The 21,241-nt window shown below is 37.1% G+C and overlaps 1 protein-coding gene across 2 annotated transcripts in view; it reads left to right on the forward strand.

Annotated features, from left to right (window-relative positions):
* LOC121734247 (zwei Ig domain protein zig-8-like) overlaps positions 1–21,241 on the forward strand; it is a 235,949-nt gene that overhangs the window by 78,058 nt on the left and 136,650 nt on the right. For both annotated transcript variants that reach the window (XM_042124727.1, XM_042124728.1), the window contains exon 3: positions 20,064–20,199. In XM_042124727.1, the coding sequence (XP_041980661.1) occupies positions 20,124–20,199 (76 nt within the window). In that variant the 5' untranslated portion in view covers positions 20,064–20,123. The remainder of the gene's footprint in view (positions 1–20,063; positions 20,200–21,241) is intronic.

A 21,241-nucleotide genomic window follows, 5' to 3' on the forward strand; every position in this document is an offset into this window, starting at 1 on the left:
CGAGGTGGTATGCTCGATCAGGCCGAAGCACTCATTATTGATTTCAGTTCTCTTAATATACACTGACGCACCTAGAAAACTTCCACTACCACCATACATGTAAGAATGTGCTCCATATATTTTTTTTTATGAAATAAGGGGGCAAACGAGCAAACGGGTCACCTGATGGAAAGCAACTTCCGTCGCCCATGGACACTCGCAGTATCAGCAGAGCTGCAGGTGCGTTGCCGGCCTTTTAAGGGGGAATAGGGTAATAGGGGAGGGTAGGGATGGGAAGGTAAGAGAATAGGGGAGAGTAGGGAAGGGAATAGGGTAGGGGATTGGGCCTCCGGTAAACTCACTCACTCGGCGAAACACAGCGCAAGCGCTGTTTCACGCCGGTTTTCTGTGAGGACGTGGTATTTCTCCGGTCGAGCCGGCCCATTCGTACCGAAGCATGGCTCTCCCACGTATAAATATTTTATATTATTATATTATATGCATTTGGATGTCTCGAGTGTTCCATGTAAGTCGGTGCTTCTCGTCGGGTCAGTCCCTGAACCGATGTTAGGCACCATAGTTCCAACATTCACAAAAAACTTGTAAAAAAATTAATAATAATAATATCTATGGACGCTTCACACCACGTCAGAAATAGATTTCTAAAGGCACTACGCGATGACAAAGTCTTTGTGGTGATTGAAACGATCACCGAATGACTATATTTATCATCGTCGTCATCTTCGTGTTTTTAACACTTTCACTAATATTTGTACGAAAGTTTTCTCACAATTATTCGTATAATGATGCCTTGCAGCAAAGTTATGATTGAAACACAAACAAAATTTACAATGGAAACAATATGTTGTGTTCTCATAATTTGTTTCCATCCGTATTAGCTTTCCATCAGGAGATCTGTCAGCTCGTAAACATTTATAGCCAGTAGAAAACGAGCACATAGTTATTAAATGCGGACATTAATGAAAATACTTCAGAACAGAAAGGAGAACTATATTTGAGTTTCTCTAATTCCATTATGGCGAACGCAATTTAGGAAATAAATACAAAACAGAAAGCTGTTTGTGCATTACATTCTATTATTTCACGAATAAAACTTTATTGAGTTTTTGTTCTTGTTTCGTTTTGTGTTTTAAAATGGCGAGGCTGCAACGAAGCGTTACTACAATCTCAATGCGAAAAGCGTGGAAACATTTTTCTAAAAAACTAAACGCAAATATTATGTGTAACAAAAGAGTTTATCATAATCATCGTTGGGTAGTCCACTAACGCCAATTAGGGTCATAATAATTAAAATTCAATGCCTATTGCCTAGTCTAAATACCATCCTCACCATCCTCATCACCTTGATGAGTGGCAGTCTTCCACAGTGCGTTTTTCGCGTAACTTTCTGCCGCGCACTGTAAAACTCTGGAATAAACTGTCACCAGCAGTATTTCCGGACCGATACGACCTGCAAACCTTCAAGAAGAGAGCGTATTCCCTCTTAAAAGGCTGACAAAGCACCTGCAGCTCTTCTGATGTTGCGAGTGTCCATGGGCGACGGTAGTTGCTTACCATCTGGTGACCCGTTTGCTCGTTTGCCCCCTTATTTAATATATATAAAAAATACCATACCTTCTTGTTCGTATTATGAAGAACAACGGTAATAGAATTTTATTATCCAAGTATCTAGCGATATTTATGCTGAAGTACTTTTTACTTTATTTCCAACTAGATGACACCCGCAACTCCGTTGCGCCAAAATTCGTTTATCGCGCGGGAACTGTAAATTTTTTCGGGATATAAACTACCCTATGTCTATTCTCGGGACTCAAAATATCTCCATACCAAATTTCAGCAAAATCGGTTCAGCGGTTCGAGCGTGAAGAGGTATCAGACAGACAGACAGACAGACACACTTTCGCATTTATAATATTAGTATGGATTTCTACAAGTTTTTGTTTTAAATATATACAAGCAAAATCATTTAAAAAAGACAATTATATTATAAAACATATAACCAATTTTAAATTGCCTGCGAATGGGAAAATGTGTACGGAGCTTCTCAATATCTACAATTTTATGGCGTCTAACAGCACGTTGAATTATGCTATTTCGTAGCAACAGTCTTTTGCAGTTTTTACAGTCTTAAAAAAGTAACCTCAAACATGAATATTTCTCTGAAGTTTTTCTTTAAATTATTGAAAACAAACACCTGATTTTTATTCCAAAATGCAATCAGCAACTTTGGATCTCTACGTACGCAATATCTGGTTGGTGCTACGCCTAAATTCATCCGTCCCACTAGCTTATAAAATGAAAAGAACAGACAGTCCTTGCGCACTCTGAGGCACTTAAATTTACTCCTGCATGTTAAATGAAACCGGCTACTCAAATCTTTATGCGTGAACATATTTTCGCATTCATTAATTTCTTCCCTTTGAGGTTTCGCAGTACAGAGACTAATTATAGACCAGTGATAGCACTCGACGTTCAGATATTGGTCTGCTATATTGGAAATCTGTTGGCTTGTATTCCGTTTGCCGCCCACCGATATATTGAACTGAATAAACTATGTTGCCGCGTAAAAGTCTGAGTGATTCCGTATGAGTTATAAAAGCATTTTCGGATCGTTTTCCTTTGAGGAATGTGAATTTATTTTGTAGGCTGAAGTAACAGATAATACCAACTTACCTCTTACTTTTTAAAATAGACGTACAGTGTACGGAGAAACATTAAACCGTCTCGCTTTATTTATTACAAGAATCACAAATTGCGAAAGATTGACTATTAAATAGATAGTCAATTTAAACGTGGGAGAGCCATGCTTCGGCATGCATGGGCCGGCTCGACCGGAGAAATACGATGGTGTCACAGAAAACAGCGCTTGCGCTGTGTTTCGCCGAGTGAGTGAGTTTACCGGAGGCCCGATTCCCTCCCCTAACCTCCCTTATTCCCTTCTTTTCCCTACCCTCCCCTATTACCCTATTCCCTCTTAAAAGGCCGGCAACGCACCTGCAGCTCTTCTGATGCTGCGAGTGTCCATGGGCGACGGAAGTTGCTTTCCATCAGGAGACCCGTTTGCTTGTTTGCCCCCTTATTACATTAAAAAAAATTATAGTTCAGCTACGCCTTGGCCAATTGTCTGCGTGGTTTTATCTAGGAATCTTGCAGACTACGGAAATTTTAAGTAGCTTCATTGTACCCCCGGGCCTACGGCAACCACCACCACCACTACATTAACTTGGCTAACAACAAGTATCACGGCGGTTTTCTGTAAGGCCATAGTAAAAGGAGGGGAAGTACCTAAGTTATCTTCATATAAAGGCACCGCGCGCGGCTTGTATGTGTGCGCCATAGTATCAATGCGTCGCCACGTACGGCACACAACAAAATCTCGGCCAGTTTTATAAGGCTGGTACCGCCGAGTTTTTTTTGTGTGCCGTACGTGGCGACGCATTGATACTATGGCGCACACATACAAGCCGCACGCGGTGCCTTTGTATGAAGATAACTTACTTCCCCTCCTTTAACTTTGGTAAGGCTATGTTATCTGTTTCATTACCACCTTACTTACATTACCAAGCTTAGCTCTGCTTAGTAAGGAAGTACAGTACTCCCAAATTAATAATGCGCATGGAAATCTTCGCAAATTGTTGTAATCACGAAAACACCCGAATCTATGAAAATTGCATTTTGCACCTTGTTCAAAACAAATAGAAGTACATATCTGTATAGCCGGTGACTGTCCGCTGTCGCTAACTCACCGAGAAGCCATAGCGGCGTTACCATGGTAACGTCCAAGCAACGCCAGCCGGGCTAGCACGGCCACCAGTAGAAATGCGAAAGTATGAACAAACTGTGGACACAAACTTAAGGTCCGTTCCGATCTTCAATCAAAATGCCACTTTATGACAGACTATAATATATATGTCATAAAGTAGGATATTATTTGAATTTTTAGGACTATAGTCTGTCATTAAGTGGTATTTTAATTGAATTTTTCGGAACGAAAAAAGATCGGAACTTCACCTTAAGTTTATCTCCGCAGTTTGTCTATACTTTCGCATTTCTACTGGTGGCCGTGCTAGCCCGGCAGGTGCCTCTACGTCACTGCGAAGCGCTGTTTTTCTTAAAGTTAAGTTTAAAACAGCGCTTGAAGCGACGTCTTCCGACGCTCGGGAAATACGATCGTTGCCGAAAAATTACGAAAATTTCTATGCGCATTATCACTTTGGGAGCACTGTAATGTAGTAATTACGGGCTAATATTTAGAGCACAGAGTTACCTGCTCGAGCTGTCAGCGCTGAGACGAAGGTTGTTATGCGCGTCACGCTCCAAACGCTAAACCTCGTCACTCAAGAAATTAGAATAATCTAATTTCCTCCGATCCTTTCATGCTTCGAATTAAGTTCCTTGCAGACAATGTCTCGGTTTTGTGATTAAAGTTGCAGAAAGTATTCTTGATGTTAAGGATGATACAAGTTCGAAAGTTTTCCGATAGATGTATTAGGGTTTGCAATATAAAAGTAAGAAATACTAGATGTTGCAATCTTGTTGCAGCATATTTGGTTTCCTTCGGGAACTGTACTTTATGTTTTTGTTTTTTCCCCGGCATCAAAATTATATTTTTCACTTAAATTATCTGTCAAAATACGTTAAGTATTTTAAGATTGATGAATTAAGAGACAGACGATATGCTTAGTACATAATATATTATGTACTAAGCATATCGTCTAATATATTAGCAGGCATAGCATGGTCACCATAGAAACGGTTTCTTTCTACGGAAGAATAGACAAAGTGACAGTTAGACTATGGAAATTCGCCATTTTGTCGATAAAATCTGTCAGTATATCGATTATTTCCCATGTCTACTGTTGTTATGCTAGCCCTGCAGGTGAGAACAAATCAGACACGTTAAAAAAACTGCCAGTTAAATATATAATATCAGGGCTGAAATATAAAGAAAAACATAAAGGCATTTTCCATGTACGCCCACTGGTATAAAAACATTTCCAACTTCACTTCCAGGCTGTACTTAGCATGAATCACAATATTCCGCGTTGCCCACGTAAATCCTCGAAATGATTTCTAAAAATTACCGAAAAACGTGGATTCTTTACAAATATTCGCCAGGAATGAGGAGCGTAACCTTGAGTCTGGAGATCAAAGGACGGGACTTAAAAAGCGTGAACAGCCAGCCCACCGCGCGCTGTGATTAGAATACCAAAGTGTACAAACAAAAGTATGCTTCAGAAGCGACAGGAGATTGTGTGAGTTCATCATAGCCACCTATTGTGGACAAGGAATGAATTGGAATCATTGTTGGCATTATTTTTTTGAGGTTTCATACTATTGTCTAATCGTCCAATGATCGCTTGTGAAGGTCTGATTGTTGCTTAAACTAATAATGCTTTAATTTGATCGATTTCGATAAATTACTTATAAACTGTTACGCGTATGAAGGCGCATGTTAATAAACCTATCTGCAACGAGAAAAACCAACAAGCTTATCTACGGCCTGGGAAACGAGAGCTCGCAACATAAATCAGAGCGTTAAAGGCCCTTAAAATATAGACAAGAATATTACAGCGGCCATAACTTACGGGCGATCATACGGCACATTAGGTTTTGTAGTTTCACACTTGCCGCGCCTCGGGTAATCCCTCATGGAACATGTCTAATAGCTTCTTGAAATTCGACCCTCACCCGCCCTCTTAAGCGCTCTAATCTGCAGCTTAAGTTCCTTTGGATATGTATATTGTATATCAACGAAAGATTAAATCCTGGAGTGACATCAAAGTAATGCTCTGAGTGATATTAATACACCTTTTGAGAGCGTGCCTAGGTTTGGGAGTTAGGATACATAAGAATGAGAGTTTCGTGAATTGCTTAAAAAAGATGTGTTTTTTTTTAGATTAAATAAGTTGAAATAAAATATTTAATTTTGAACATTATGATGATAATTTAAGGCATGCGTTTAAGCCAGAGATGTGTTGCAAGGAATTTGTTTTTAAGATTCAATAGAATCGCTGCGCTGAGTCAAATAAAGCGGTTCTAATTGGTTCTCAAAAACACATTCCTCGCAACACATCTCATAAATTATAATTATAATTTAAAAATTATAATTTAAAAATTTTAATAATTAAATTTAATTACGATAGCACGCAAAAATTAAACAGACCATTTCAAAGACAACAATACCGAGAACGATCCTCCTTAATGTTACCAATTAAACGGATCGGATCCAAAACAATCCGTCGTCTAAATAGTTAAGTAGTTTTAAGGAAAATATATAAGTATTGTAAGGCGTCGGTAATCCGCAAATCCATTAAGGGTACTTGTACAGAAAGTGAAGTGTTCTGTCGCACTTCAGCGTACAGCCTGCAGCGGGACTAAATAACACACGGCACAACCAGTCTTATCCCAGACAAAATAAAGATTTTATTGGCACGTATGTTTTCGGAGGATTTTCATCTAGCCGCCGGCGTAGATTGTGTTACCGTAAATAACCTATTTCGGGACTCGCGGGTGTTTTAAGTGCTGCGTTTATTAATTTTATACGATTTATTGTCACAGGAGACAAGCGAATATTCAGGAAAAGGTTAATTTGATTTCTAAACGAGCGGTATTTCTAGCTCTTGTGAAATCTGATATTATTCAATAGTAAATAATTTACTGGACTTGAAAGTTATTTATAGCTTATCTTAGACCATTTAAGGACGTAGCTACAAGTCATAATAATTTTGTGTTGTTTCTTCTTCTTATATATAAAATTCTCGTGTCACAATGTTAGTCAACGTACTCCTCCGCAATGGCTTTACTGATTTTAACCAAATTTTATATGCATATTCAGTGGGTCTGAGAGTCGGCTACTGGGTACTTTTTGTATTGATAAGTGCATTTGTTGAATAAATAATAGTAAATTATTAAAACTCGAGACTGACGGCGACCATTGTTTGTGCGACGGGTTAGCGATGGACGTTGCCATGGTGACATACTTATTTAGTCACTTCAATAAAATAATACGGGCGAAATACTTTATATGGCAAAAAGTAACGTTTGCCGAGACAGCTAATAATATCTAAATGAGTAATGTATGCATACTAGTTTTGTAATAATATTATAGTTTTGAAGGTACATAAAAGCAGACTCGACCGGTCGCTCTTCTATACAAAATGATAAGGGTTAACTTAGTGGTCTAAGTAGGCGAATAGTAATAAAATATTTTCTTCTAGAATTACTCACAATTCTTTTTTGCGATTTGTCGATCTTAGCGAGATTAGAAGGGGATAAATAGGTAAAGTAAATAGATTAGTGGAGCCTCTCCTAATGATGAGAAATATTCTCGTGCGTGAAATAAGTGAGGGATCCGTTAGAATCAAGCAACATATTCCCCCGTACCGTTTCATCTCGAATGACGAATGGGAGCTTTACAGTAAATTACTTATTATTAAATTAATGTGTAGCTATTTTGAGATGCCGAATTATATTTCTTATGCTCGGATACGGCTAAATTATTGATTTCTGAGAAATTCCTGTATCATTGACGTTGTTGTTAATATCAAAATCTGAATATTATGTTTTATAATTAGTGACAATACATACACAAGTAATATAAATATAATATAATAGTACAAACGACTGTACATTATCTTTACAGGCAGTAATTGTATCTGTGAAGGACACCCAAGACTCAAATTCACGAGATTTTGTAACAAGAAATACCCTAATCGTTACTAATATTATAAATACGAAAGTGTGTCTGTTTGTCTGTAATTATGTTTACTCTTTACGCTTAAACGGTTGAATAAATAGGTATCCTGGGAAAGGACATAGGATAGTTTTGTTGCAGAAAAATGCGGGCGTCATCTAGTGTCTAAATTAAAGACTTTCATAGTAATTACCTAGGTTTTGGAGGGGTCAGATCACCTGGGAGAAAAAAATGAAAAGGATACATGATTAACTGCTTCTTGTAATGTATTCGCATGACGCTAACGACAAATGAAACACTGCGCTTGCAGTTTAATTTATACGGATACGGCAGGTAGCTGCATTTCCACCGGTCTCTTCCAATCTCTTTCTAATTAAGTCATTTTAATTGGAAACAGTTTTGATGTTTCCCTACCAGTGTTGCGTCCGTTTTACGAAGTCTAAATACATATAAACAGTAGCGTAACTCAGTCGTTTCTCGAAATCAAGTCCATGCGATAGCTTACCACGAGTCTACTATTTTAATACAGCGTAATATACGTCTTCGTTTCTAATTTAATCAAGCCTGAATATTTATTTTTAAACAGCAAAATATTTTTTTCATAATTACATAGTACCTTATTCTGCTCTCCATAGTTTTTTTGAAATTGTATATTACTTATTCGCCGGAATCGAGAGATCTAATCGTTTAAAAGATGCGTATTAAACTGGAACTAAAAAGTCAGGGACGATGATATGAGAGACTGGGAAAGGCCTACGTCAAAAGGTGATTTCTACATTTTATAATCAAATACAATTTACTAAAAGAACGGTGGTAGAATAAAGACTATTTAAAGAAAATAGGAATGAAGATACTGTTTACTGTTTATACTGTGTAGTGTTGTTTAATTATTAACAAATTGTGTTTTATCTGTACCGGGGAAGCAATTACTCGGTCCTCTCTCCGTACGTGTAAATTATCGCCTGCTTTAAATTACAAAAACCGTTTCATGTTCTTAAGATGTATGGGAGACGTGTTGGGTTTGTTAATTTTGTTTTAAATATCTACTTGTTACTGTTGTGCTCGTTCAATTTAGATAAAAATTGAGCTTATAGAACTGACGTTTTACAAACGTTAATCTGACGTTTTACAAAGTTCAGTCAGTTCTATGGCTGAAGTAGGTATAGCATCGTGTCGTGTCATGCAGTGTGGTCTCTCCTTTACTAATATTATAAATGTGTATACCTATTGGTCTTTTTGTATGCTTTTCTTTATGTGACCTTTTCAATTGCAAATCATAGAACCGATTTTGATGTACACATTGTATTTGATTTCCGGGAAAAGACATAGGTACCGTGTAATATAATCATATTTTTCATCGGCCGCTTTTATATAAATGTTTTTAAATACCTAGTGTAAATTAGCTTAAGCTATTATTGTTATTTTCCACTTTTTTGGTAAAATGTGGCCCCGTGCGAGTTTCTTACGCCGGTTCTTTTCGCCGGGGTTAGTTCCCCAACCGGTGGTAGGCACTATGTAGACTTTCTGAGAACATTAATTGTTTCAAATTTATTCAGAAATAAAACAAGTTTTCTTTATTTATTTATTTATCATCCCTGGAAAAGAGTCATATGCGACTAAACGGATTTTGACAAAAAAACTACAGGCAACATTATTTTAATGATACACAAAAACAGAATCAAGAAGTTACCTAGTCATCTTGAAGGAATTTATATTTTCCTTATTAAATAATTTTATTCTTTGTTAATAGGCTTGTCAAAATTGTCTTAAAAATTCTTTCAAAATCTCATTTGTTGAATTGTTTTAATCGTGGTTCCAATTACATTTACTTTATTATTTGATGCAAAAAACGCGGCACCATTTAAAAATGGATTTAATTAACGAGAGGATAAAGTAGAAAATTGAATGGCGGAATAAAAAGGGCCCGAGGGCAGATGACAAATGTTTGTGAATAAATGAAAGGTATTTTATCTTTACCTTTGTTTCGCTTCTATTAATCATCATTACGACCCAGAATTAAATATTCATAAACAAGTTACGTCCACTCTTGACGGTAAATGTATTTGTGTGTAAGTAATTACAAATTTTTTCAGTTCTTGGAACATCAGTATCGCCTTAAAAATAACTTTTATAGAATGGTAAGAGTAGCCCATGACATTTTAGATATAAATTATCTACTTACTATGGATAGGGATAGGTTGGAACTGACTGGACTGATGCACACACACATGAAAGTGCAAATGACGATTCTGGTCAGTCCACAATTAGTCTGACCGGATAAATCGGCCTCCCCGTGGGGGCATTTTGAAAAAAGAAATGACAATAACAATCTTCTTGTATTTGGCTGTGTTTATGTCGTTATCTGTATTTGACTCAACCGAACATGAGAAAATGATATTTGGTTTGATTTTGACCATTTTTTTTAACAAACGTATTTACAAAGCTGTAGATCATATTAAATTCCCTAAATAACCTGATTTCACCACATCCTGTACAGCCCCAAAGAAATCTAATATTAACACAACACTCAAGATATCGCCCCAAATAAAATTTCTTAGTGTCCAAACATTTTCTATTCACCGATACATTTTGTAGGCCATAAATTTTTACCTTTGTACAGGGGACGGAAATACGAGCCATAGGTCTTCCCGTCGCCGATTGATTACCGCTCTCAGCGTAAACGGGATTTATGGCGACACGTTGGGGACACACCAGACCCCACTCCAAATCCCACCCCCCAACATCTTCAAAGACTTAAATACAATGGACCTGCCCAATCCAATGGTCAAATGAAACCAATTTTTATCACGTCAATGCATATTCTTCTTAGATGTTTAGCATCACAGAAATACTATATCCATTTCTGTGTTAAGCATTGATATTATGGACATTAGATTAGCGCATCTTATTTTAAATATGAAGAGCTCTTAGATTTTTTTACGGTTACACGATATCGCGTCAAGCCGAGATGGATTGGTCATAAAGCGGAAATTCAACTACATTTAAATAGCTTGCAAATCAACTACAAATTATAAACAAAAAACTTTTTGAGAAAAAGCTTTTATTTAAACACTCTAAAATGAAGAAAATAAATTTCTCCTTAAAATGTTTAACTATTAAGTTATAACTTATAACCTCAATATATTATACAATTTGCATGATAATAAAAGCTTGTCGCGCGATTTGTAAATAAACTAGTACCAATTTAACTAGGAGTAAATTGATATCATATATATTTTTTTTAATACAATTAAATACTGACAGATTGTTAAGTCTCGCACTCGCACAAGAAGCACGGGGCTAGGAGAATGGGGTACATAGCCGTGAGGATGAGGCAAGGACCCGTGGGGTTGAGGCATGTGGTCACATTTGCATGTCCAATAAACTCCTTGTATGCAAATCTTAAAGTTGTGGTTTCATACATTAGCATGTTCCATTTGGGGTAATCTGCTTGTGATTATGACCTTTGCCATTCTGATGTAAAGGTTATGTTATTTTAAAGATAATATTATTGTTGGACTAATTCTCACAGCGTTTGTGAAAAAATATTATTATATTCACAACTCAATGTATATGTATAACAGTAAGTTGCTATAATTATTTTTAAGTTTGTTATTCAACCTAATGAAATTAGGTTTAATAAAAAGTTAAGTTTGTTATTCAACCTAATGAAATTAGGTTTAATAAAAAGTTAAGACTGTTATTCAACCTAATGAAATTAGGTTTAATAAAAAGTTAAGTTTGTTATTCAACCTAATGAAATTAGTTTTATTCATAACAAACTAAAAAAAGAAAAATATATTGATTTGCTACGGTACCCTAGAACTATCCCATCAAACATCGACACACAGAACACTCGCTCAATAAACATTTGCATTTTAACGAGTGGCCGGGTAAAATCAAATAAATGTGCGAATAGTTAACTAGCTGACAAATTGGATAACACAACAGAATGAACTACAGTTTATAGTGAATGCGAGTTTGATGGTGATCGAAGCCTGTACGAATGTGTTTCAAAAATAGAATACATATTTTTAAATGTTCTTTGCTTATTGTGAATTTTTTGGTATGCATGAAAAATTGTAAAATCGTGTCAACTTGATCTGATCGAAAAATAATAGTATTTTAATTTAATAAGGAAAACCGACTTCAAAATTGTACGTAATTGAGAATTAGAATTCCCTATCTCAAAAACTACTTTCCATTCCCTTAGTTGAACAATATCTAGTACAACAAAAAAAGAATTGCTTAAATCGGACTTGTAGTTCCGAAGATATGCGAACACAAACATGAACATGCATACACTTTTGTAATTTGGCACATCTGTTCAGAAGCTGATATAGACTAACATAATAAACAAAAACTGGGCAGTTCTGGATCTAGAATATTACATACATACGCGTCGAATAGATAACCTCCTTTTTTGAAGTCGGTTAAATATGTAACCAAAAGGGGGACATTACTTCCTTCCTTACAGAGCGTTGGTGGTCTATGAATCTACAAACGTAAATTTTAGATCAGGTGCTAGATCCTGACTTCTACGACGAAGAGACGGAACCGAAAGGAGCGTGCAGGACATCATCTCCCTGCTGAAGCAGACTGATCCAGATGAGGTACCGGCTTTTGTGGTTAAAGAGCTGCACAAGCTGCCGCCCGTCACGTTGGACCACGTCGACGTCGTCAGCCTACTGAAGGGCATCAGGTTCCTGAAGGAGGAGCTGATCGGAGTTCGGGGTAGATTGCAGGCGTCAGAAGCTATCATTAGTGATCTACGTAATGAATTATCACAACTAAAAACTAATAATTCATTATGTAGGTCACCAGCTGACGCCGCATTCGTCACTCATCGCCGAGGCGCACAAGCGATCACGTTTAGCCCGTCAGCTTTATCGGACGGGTCAACGAACGCCGCCGCTGCCGCCCCCGCCCGCGCTCCCCTCCCGGTTGCGCAGACGCCGAGTCCACAGGCGACTCAGCAAAACTACGCGACTGTTGCTGGTCGGCCCGCGCCTCCCCCGCGGGTGCATAAAAATGGGGAAAATGAGAGCCGTAAGGCTTCGGAGAGTCGCAAGTACGGAGAGCCACAAGGCTACGAAGAGCCGCAAGGCTAAGTCTTCTCGACCTGGCAAGGACGAGAGCAGGAGGTGCGATGAGGAGGGCTTCATACTGGTGGAGAGAAGGAAGAAGAAGCCCGCCGCCCGCAACCATCGCGGCACCGCGCCATATGTACCTGAGCTGCGTCTGCGGAGCTAGGTCCCCGCGACGCCCCTGTACATATCCCGCCTGCACTGGTCAATAGAGGTCGAAGACGTCGTGGACTACATCAGTAAGAAGACATCCCTCCACTTGAGGGTCGAGCGTCTGCAGTCTCGCTACAAGGTCAACTTCAGTTTCTTTGTGGTGAGAGTACCGACGCATCTTCTCCCGACCTTTGAAGCGGAGGAATTCTGGCCGACTGATGTGGTTTACCGAAGGTTCCAGGGGAGACTCCGGAATGAAGCGCGCGTCACGTCGCCGTTAATTCGTGATGAAGTGTAGTTGTTAAGTTTATATAATTTTTATGTATGTTAGTCATTAAGGTATATATTGTATGGGCCTACGTAGCCTGATTTAAATAAATAAATAAATAAAATAAATAAAATAAAATGTCTCCACAAAACCCTCTTAAAATTGAATCTCAAGTATGTTGTACAAGATTATCTTCTTTAGGTATAAAATTTATAGTCTTCAATAATCGTAATATTATTATGCATATCATAATATGTTGGATTAAACCCTGAGAAGCATCTGCGTTCTTCCTAATCTTACTAAACGCCGGATTAGTTGCTGAACAATCTAGTTATAGTAACTAGTTAGTAGCTAAACTAAGCCAGACTCTTAGGAAGCCTTTGAATAAGCAACAGGAAATACTATGCTTATTAAAATTGTGAATTTGAAAGCATGCGTTACTTCTTTTTGCTTGAATTTAAGTCATCATTATAGAAAAATACTTTGAGTCCCGGAATATAGGATAGTTGTCTCCTTAGAAATATTTTTAGGGATGTTGCGCGATGAATTCCAACGAAAAAAACGAAAAGTTGCTAAGTTGCGGGCAGCATCTGGTTATGTATCATCCTATACAGACAATATGATTCAGATCCTAGAACCACCTAGCTCCGATACGGATTCCACAAGTTGTTATAGAACCATAGTTTACAGTATATTTAATATGCACAGTAAAGTAACTCCATCGTGTCCTAAAATCATACTCTCACAAGATAGATACTTGTAGTTTTATACCTGTACTTCTCACTTTGCGTTTGATGTGAAAGTATTTTCCCCTACTTTTTATAAGTTATCGGAAATCATGTTTCAGTATGGCTACGTTGATTCAGCGGTCGAGTTTATAGAAAGTCTACTGTTAAATTTATATTAAGCTACATTGCCGAGCTAGTTCGAGTTCCCGAAAGCCTTAACGAAATGAGTATCGCGATATTTTCGGTATTGTTATCTCCGCTAAGTTCCCGGGCGGATTACAAAAGCGTCTCGAGTATTTCGTCGAGTTAAGCCGATACCTTTACGTCGCGGGCCAATTAGCTCGCGACTTGGCAAGTACTTACCGAACAACAGGCATTAGCAGATAGCATCTCACGTGCTCCCGAACTTGAACCGTTTAGCTCCACTATTACCATATTTAAGCACCCCGAATATGGAACTAAAAGGTGGCGCTAAGCTGGAAATTTATTGCGTGTTTATTTGTTTGTTTAAGGAAAGGATACGGACTAGTTCTCTTCGGACCCCCGACTCAGTTAAACGTACTTTATTTCCAACGATGTGTATTAACAGCGTTAGAAATTACTACTGGAGATCAAAATTACTTTCATAAAGGCTTTTATGGAGTAATTAATTCGCTTTGGTAACGCCAAGGGTTATGGCACCGCTGTTTCATCTAGTTGTTAGAGCTGTTAGCTATCTATATTGTACCATAGAGATTAAAGAAAATATACATCTCTGATTGTACTTTACGGCCCCAAGATAAGTTCAACCTCTGACATTTAACCTTCAAAACGTTCCGTCTATAATTCCAACGCCTCCGATATGCATTAGGCTCGCTAAATTCAATTACGCTTATTGATTGGTGAATCCTAAATATTATTAAAAAAGCAGGAATTTGGCACAGTCGTGTATCGGAGACGCAGTGGCGACGGGCGATAATCACACTTTGGCAAGTTTCCGAAGCTTCGGATATACGATTGGACTCACCAATGTTTGGATAACAGGATTAAGTCTGCGCGCGCTCCGCTATTGTACCGTTATTTATAAGCTTACAAATAACGCTGCTTAAACAAACTCGTTTCTCCACTTTAGTTCGCGCTTCCAATGTAAGTAACAATTATTGTCCCAATAAATACTAGGTCTATTTAGTCTACCATTATTTTATCCATTATAAGCCGCGGCATTAAAAAGTTAAAATGATCAATAAAAGTTCTATACTCGAAATGCGCTCCATGGGCCCACTTTTTCATTTCGTTGATAATCATATTTTCCGGAGCGAGGCTGCGCTAAAGTGGTTAGTTCTTTTAATTGATCTGATGTGCTCGTAACACTGTTAGCTATTAGCGAATCACATCAGGGCTGAATCGCTTTGGACCGAATTTGATTATACAAACTAATGTCTCCGAGATGATATCGTATCGGGTTCCGATCGTGGGAGTGCTGCGGCTTTGGCGATGTATCTAATGTGTTTATTTGCTCACCCATAACGGATTACGCTTATCTGATATCTCTGTGGTTGTGGGTATTGTATTTTCTGACTCCATTTCCTTGGTAATAATTATCAATATTGGCAGCTCTCTTCTTTCATTGTTACCCGACTGCCAGGAAGGGTTATGGTTTTAGCGCGTATCTTGTTTTATTATTGTTTTTGTGATAAAATCATGATCGCTCTGAAATAAATTGTAGTAATTACAATTCTTTCTGCGAAGATAATATCGTTAAAAGTTCTAAATCTCTCGAATACGTGTACGGCTTTGAAGATTCCGGAATCATGTCCATTAACTTGGAACATTTATCTTGGAAGTACAAATTAATTTTGAAATAAAACGTAATTGTAGCAGCTGGCCTTAATTGGCTCAATGGATGAATTTCAATCGGGAGGGACTTATCTTGTTCGAATCCATCGAATGATTAAGGAAAACGGGATCTTCGGCGCAATTATGGCTCCAACTTTAGTTTCGAATAAGTTATCTTGGTCTATTAAAGTTCCCAACTTGTCCAATACGTTGCGACGTTTAACTCTTACTCGGGTATTAAATTTAACGTTCTGTGTTTTAACATGTTCGAACTTGTTACAACTAATGGGTCATGTTTTCGTCGTGTTAGTTTTGAACAACAGACTCACATGATAATTGTTACAGGAAGTTAAATGCATTTTCACTATGCGAGTGCTCCGTTTCGTGTACATAAAAACAAAAAAATACGACTTATTCTTTCATACATATCTGAAATGTAACTATTTTTGTTTCACAAAATCTTCACTTTATTTTTTTGCATTGATGCATACGAATACTCTAAAGCTACCGATCGTATCAATTTTGATGTCACTATTCTTCCTTTGTGTAAGAAAAATAATAATAATATTATTATAAGCTACATTGCACTGTGACATATACTTACGGATCCGTGTGGAATTTCCTGCTAGAAAAAATCCTGACGTTAAAAGTTGTGGGTATCAAAAATAGAATGAAAACAAATTCACTGCAACGTTAAAAATGTTCGTACAAATTTCACAACTGAAAAAGTAAATAGAAATAATTCGCTCACAACAGTGTAGTCTCGCAGCTAATCCTCCTTACACGTCAAACAATAAGTCGAAAACATGAACGAGCAGAAAATAACAGTAGCGAAGGATAAATAATATCCTTATGACCCTACTCGCATGAACCAGATTACGCTGAGCCGGAGCGGACCAGGCCTTCCGCGGATCGGGCGGGATTTCAGCTGGAGTGCCCCACTCGGGGGGTCCAGGTAGTCTGGTCGAGCAGCAATAAAGTAAATTGCGAACACTCGGCGTAATGCGGGAGTTTATAACGTCGATAATGTAATGGGCAGGTAATGCGCCGGGAATGTACAAATCGCCGTATTGTTTTACGATTTCTGTTATTGCGTATACTATATTTTATTTTTATTATTCGGCAGCGGGAGCCTGCGGTATATTTTATTCAATATACGCCATTATTATAATTTATATTGGTTTCGCCGCGTTTATTACGGTAATCTGAATTTTTAGAGTTCTTTCGCATTTTATTGGATAAGTTCAGGAATTTTCGTTGGGCCGCTTTCTCTAGAGCTATGTTTTAATAGCTACAGCTATAAGTGAGCGCTTGTCTGCTGTTTTAACCGACTTCTGCATAAATTGAACGCTTCCTATTTCTCCAGCATTCTTCTAATTAAGTCTATTGCAGATGCCGACATAGATTAAGAACACCCCTTTGTCATCGAAGGGGTTTCATGGTTGGTTACCGTCACGCTGTTGATTCTGGCTAAACAAAAATTGCAGAGGTGGGAATGTATGTTTTGTCGTTTGTGCACAAGTTCCAAATAACTAAGATAAAGATATAATTTTATGTACGTATATTTGTGTATAATTGTGTTTTATTTTCAGTAAATTGAACACGTGTCGTGGAATCGTGGAAGTTGTATAAATTGTATAAATATAATATAAATGTGACCCACATTACTTTAAGTGGTTTTATGGCCGCAGACATTTTTTGTTACAAAATATAAAGTGTGTTTCGGGATAGCGCCGCCATAATCGGCAATATTTTATATAGACGTATCAAATGATTGGCCGAGGGTCCTTTTATTTCGTATTTTGAAGAGGGTAGAACGATTTTATATAGCTACATTATAGGATTTAAAATAATATAAGAGCTTATATTAGTATGCCTCAGGCATACACGATTTTCCAGCCCTTATAAAATTCGATAATATCACTAGTGCTTAGCAAAACACTTCTAATGCAGTAACTATTAAAACAACAAAATATAGCAAATAATAAATTTAATAATATTTACTTATTAAAATTAATCATAACGGGTTACCCCAATTACAATAATTATTATTATTAACTACAACTTAGCACTATCTTAACAATAAATTACAACGTTATAAAGTAAATAAAGTAAAAAACGACCCAGTAGTGAGCATATCAGTTACCGACAATGATGATGCACCAGTAGAAGATAGTAACCGTACAGCTGTTCCACTATTGCAAAATATACCGTATTATAATTCCAGTTGAAATAGTGATGCTCAAATAAACTATAACATTTTGATCCCATTGTGGGCTGTGGGCATATCGGTTACTGATGATGATACTATAGAATTTAGTGCTCCACAACATGAGCAAAATGCACCGTATCCGAATTCCCGCTGAAATAGTGATGCTCAAGATGACGGGGCTCGGATGTTCGGGGGCTGTTCTGATGGGCGTCTGACCCACTTCCCGCGTTCGGCACGCGCGGGAAAATTCGCTAATGGCATTGATTGGGAGCGGACATATTAACGAGGCCTGGAGTGCCTCGCAAAAGGAATTAGAGCCGATAACGTCGGCGATAAAGGATGGGAAATTTTGTGGGATGGAGATGGGAGAATGGTAACGAACTAAGTGAATGGCCCACGAAGTTCATGTGAACTATTTCTTATATTATATCTTCATGTTGATAATATTTATTAAATTTAATAAGCAACAAGAGAGATAAAGGCGTGATATTATTTAACTCAAGGTTAACTTTACCCTACGTATGTGCAAGTGTGCCTTACGATATCGAAGTGCATTAGTTTTTAATAACAAACATATTTTGGTAAGTATACAAAAACAGCGTAATAATTATATCTATTGATGGTTAGTTGATGCTTAGTGTGGTTAAACAAATTAATATAACAGTTAGACTCATGTGTGATTTATGCTTGCAATATTTCCTAGAAATCAAGAAGATTATGGAAGTACATTATGATTTGTACAAAAATATCGGCTAATTATCTAATTACTAAAGTATAAGCAGTGGTTATAAATCTCCCAAAGCAACGAGGCGACAATGTAATTAGAAATAAAATCAAATTAAGAAATACTTTGCTAAATTCGTAATGGGGCGAAATGTTTTAATTACTGCTCCAAAATCTGAAACATCTTGTAAAGCAATAATTTTTAGATATTGCGAGGGTCATTTTAGCCGCGTTTGTCATTTAAAATGACTGTTTCATTGTAATGTGGTGAATACATTACCGAGAACGTTGCGGTTTCTGAGAGCCTTTCAGTCGCATAATATTGGGCTTAAAAATATTTGCTCTTATTCAATGAATACAACTTTTATACATAAATTCCAGCTTGGTGTAATCTAAGAAACTAGGTTTACACAACTTTTACTGAGTTATATTTTATTGAACTCGGTCACTTGATACTTACAACTTTGACACAAGATTAACCCATATATTATATTCTGAAAAATAATTTATTAAGGCCACATTATTGTATATATTTATAATGATTTGACAATAAAATTATTATTATTTCAGACGTTTCAATGTGCAAGACCCCTAAACGATAAAAATATTCAAATTAAAAAATAGTTTTCTAATTTCGTTAACAGGATGCAAGTTGCGTTTCAACCGCAGCATAAATTCGCAGCGTTTTTGTGCTAATGTGCATGGGCCTTTTCACTCGTTATCAGTAATGGCGATACATAATGAAGATTTCGCTGCGGTTCGGGGTTCATTTCAGCCGGTTGATTGTTATAATATGATGAGTGTTATAATATTATGTTTTTGTATCATCATTAAACGAAAGTGCTGTGGGCTTCCACAGCACCGTACAGAAATATTAATTTTTGCTTTTGGATAAAATTTTTGGTTATATTCGCTATATAAAATTCGATTTTTATCGTTATATTTAAAAAGACATCTATTTATTGAAATAAAATAAATAATAATTTATGATAATAACATTAGAAGTCAACTATTTCACTACATTTAATGCATTTGCGCTAAAAAAATCTAGGGTGAAATGCAATATGATAGCTTTCATTCTCCAGCTTTCTAGAACTAATCAAAATATATTTTATTGAGTTATGAAATTAAATACTTTGAAAAGTATGTTTAGTTCTATTTCATAAATTCTAATTCAAATATTAATAATTTACTAATGAAGACTTTAAAATTTAGGAATTTTCTCTCATTGCCAAAAAAAAACTCGACTAGTTTTTTCTTGACTACTGACAGATCATAAAAATATTTTTATGTTTCACGATTACTCTGTCGCTTGTAGACGGATTTTCAAAATTATTTCTTTTGTGTATAGCTCGTACTTCAAAGATGGTACTTGTTCCAGAGCGCGGCCGCTGCGGCATGTAGATAACGGTATGATGCGCGGTCACCACATGGAGCTGGGATGAGCACCACCACCACGATGCTGCTGGCGCTGCTGCTGCACTGCTTCTGCGTCACCACCGCCGAATTACCTGCAGGTCAGTATCACTATTATGAACTAGCCTTCAAAATTATTGTTGCATCTCGTTGCGTAGTGTCTTAGTACAATTACTCTAAGGAATAATATCCTAGATCTTGGATCTTAGATATAATTACCTACAGTTCATTTTCTGTCAACGACCAGAATAAAGGGTCTAGCTACCTAGTCCTTCTAGTACCTAGTCTTTTTTGTATCAATCTTACTGAAAGAATGTTGGTAGTTAAATTGATATTATGGTAAATATGCGAAAAGACTATAATATAAATAATTATAGATTTTGGTAAGTCGAAAAAAATAAAAAAAGCAACTAGATCTCATAGTGATCTATCAACGCACAGCCCAAACCACTGGACGGATCGGGCTGAAATTTGGCATGATGTTATAACGTAGGCATCCGCTAAGAAAGGATTTTGATAAATTTCAACTCCAAGGGGTTAAAATAGGGGATGAAAATGTGTATATTATAATCCTTCTTAACGCGAGCGAAGCCGCGGGCAAAAGCTCGTATTATATAAAACTCAAAGGTGACTGGCTGACTGATTGACATAGTGATCTATCAACGCACAGCCCAAACCACTGGACGGATCGGGCTGAAATTTGGCATGCAGATAGATGTTATGACTTAGGCATCCGTTAAGAAAGGATTTTGATAAATTCCAACTCCAAGGGGTTCAAATAGGGGATGAAAGTTTGTATATAATAATACTTCTTAACGCGAGCGAAGCCGCGGGCAAAAGCTCGCACTTACATAATAATAAACACAATAGTTAAATGCTGCGTATAGTTAGACAAACACTTAATTTTTAAACAAAAATATCACTTGAAGGGGACATAATGATCTTATCTCTGATTTAGTTAAATAGAATGAGCCTCCGATGTTGTAAAAAGAAATATAACAAGAGGAATAAATTAAGCCCACGACCCATTAATTAAACGACAAGGAAACTTTCTTTGCAACCGGGGGAATACTAGTGAAGTGCAAATATAGTTCAAGCTTGCGGTAGGTTCTATCGTACCCGCAACTCTGCCTTATGCGATGA

This window comes from Aricia agestis, chromosome 15, assembly GCF_905147365.1.
Source record: "Aricia agestis chromosome 15, ilAriAges1.1, whole genome shotgun sequence".
NCBI classification, from domain to species: Eukaryota; Metazoa; Arthropoda; class Insecta; order Lepidoptera; family Lycaenidae; genus Aricia; species Aricia agestis.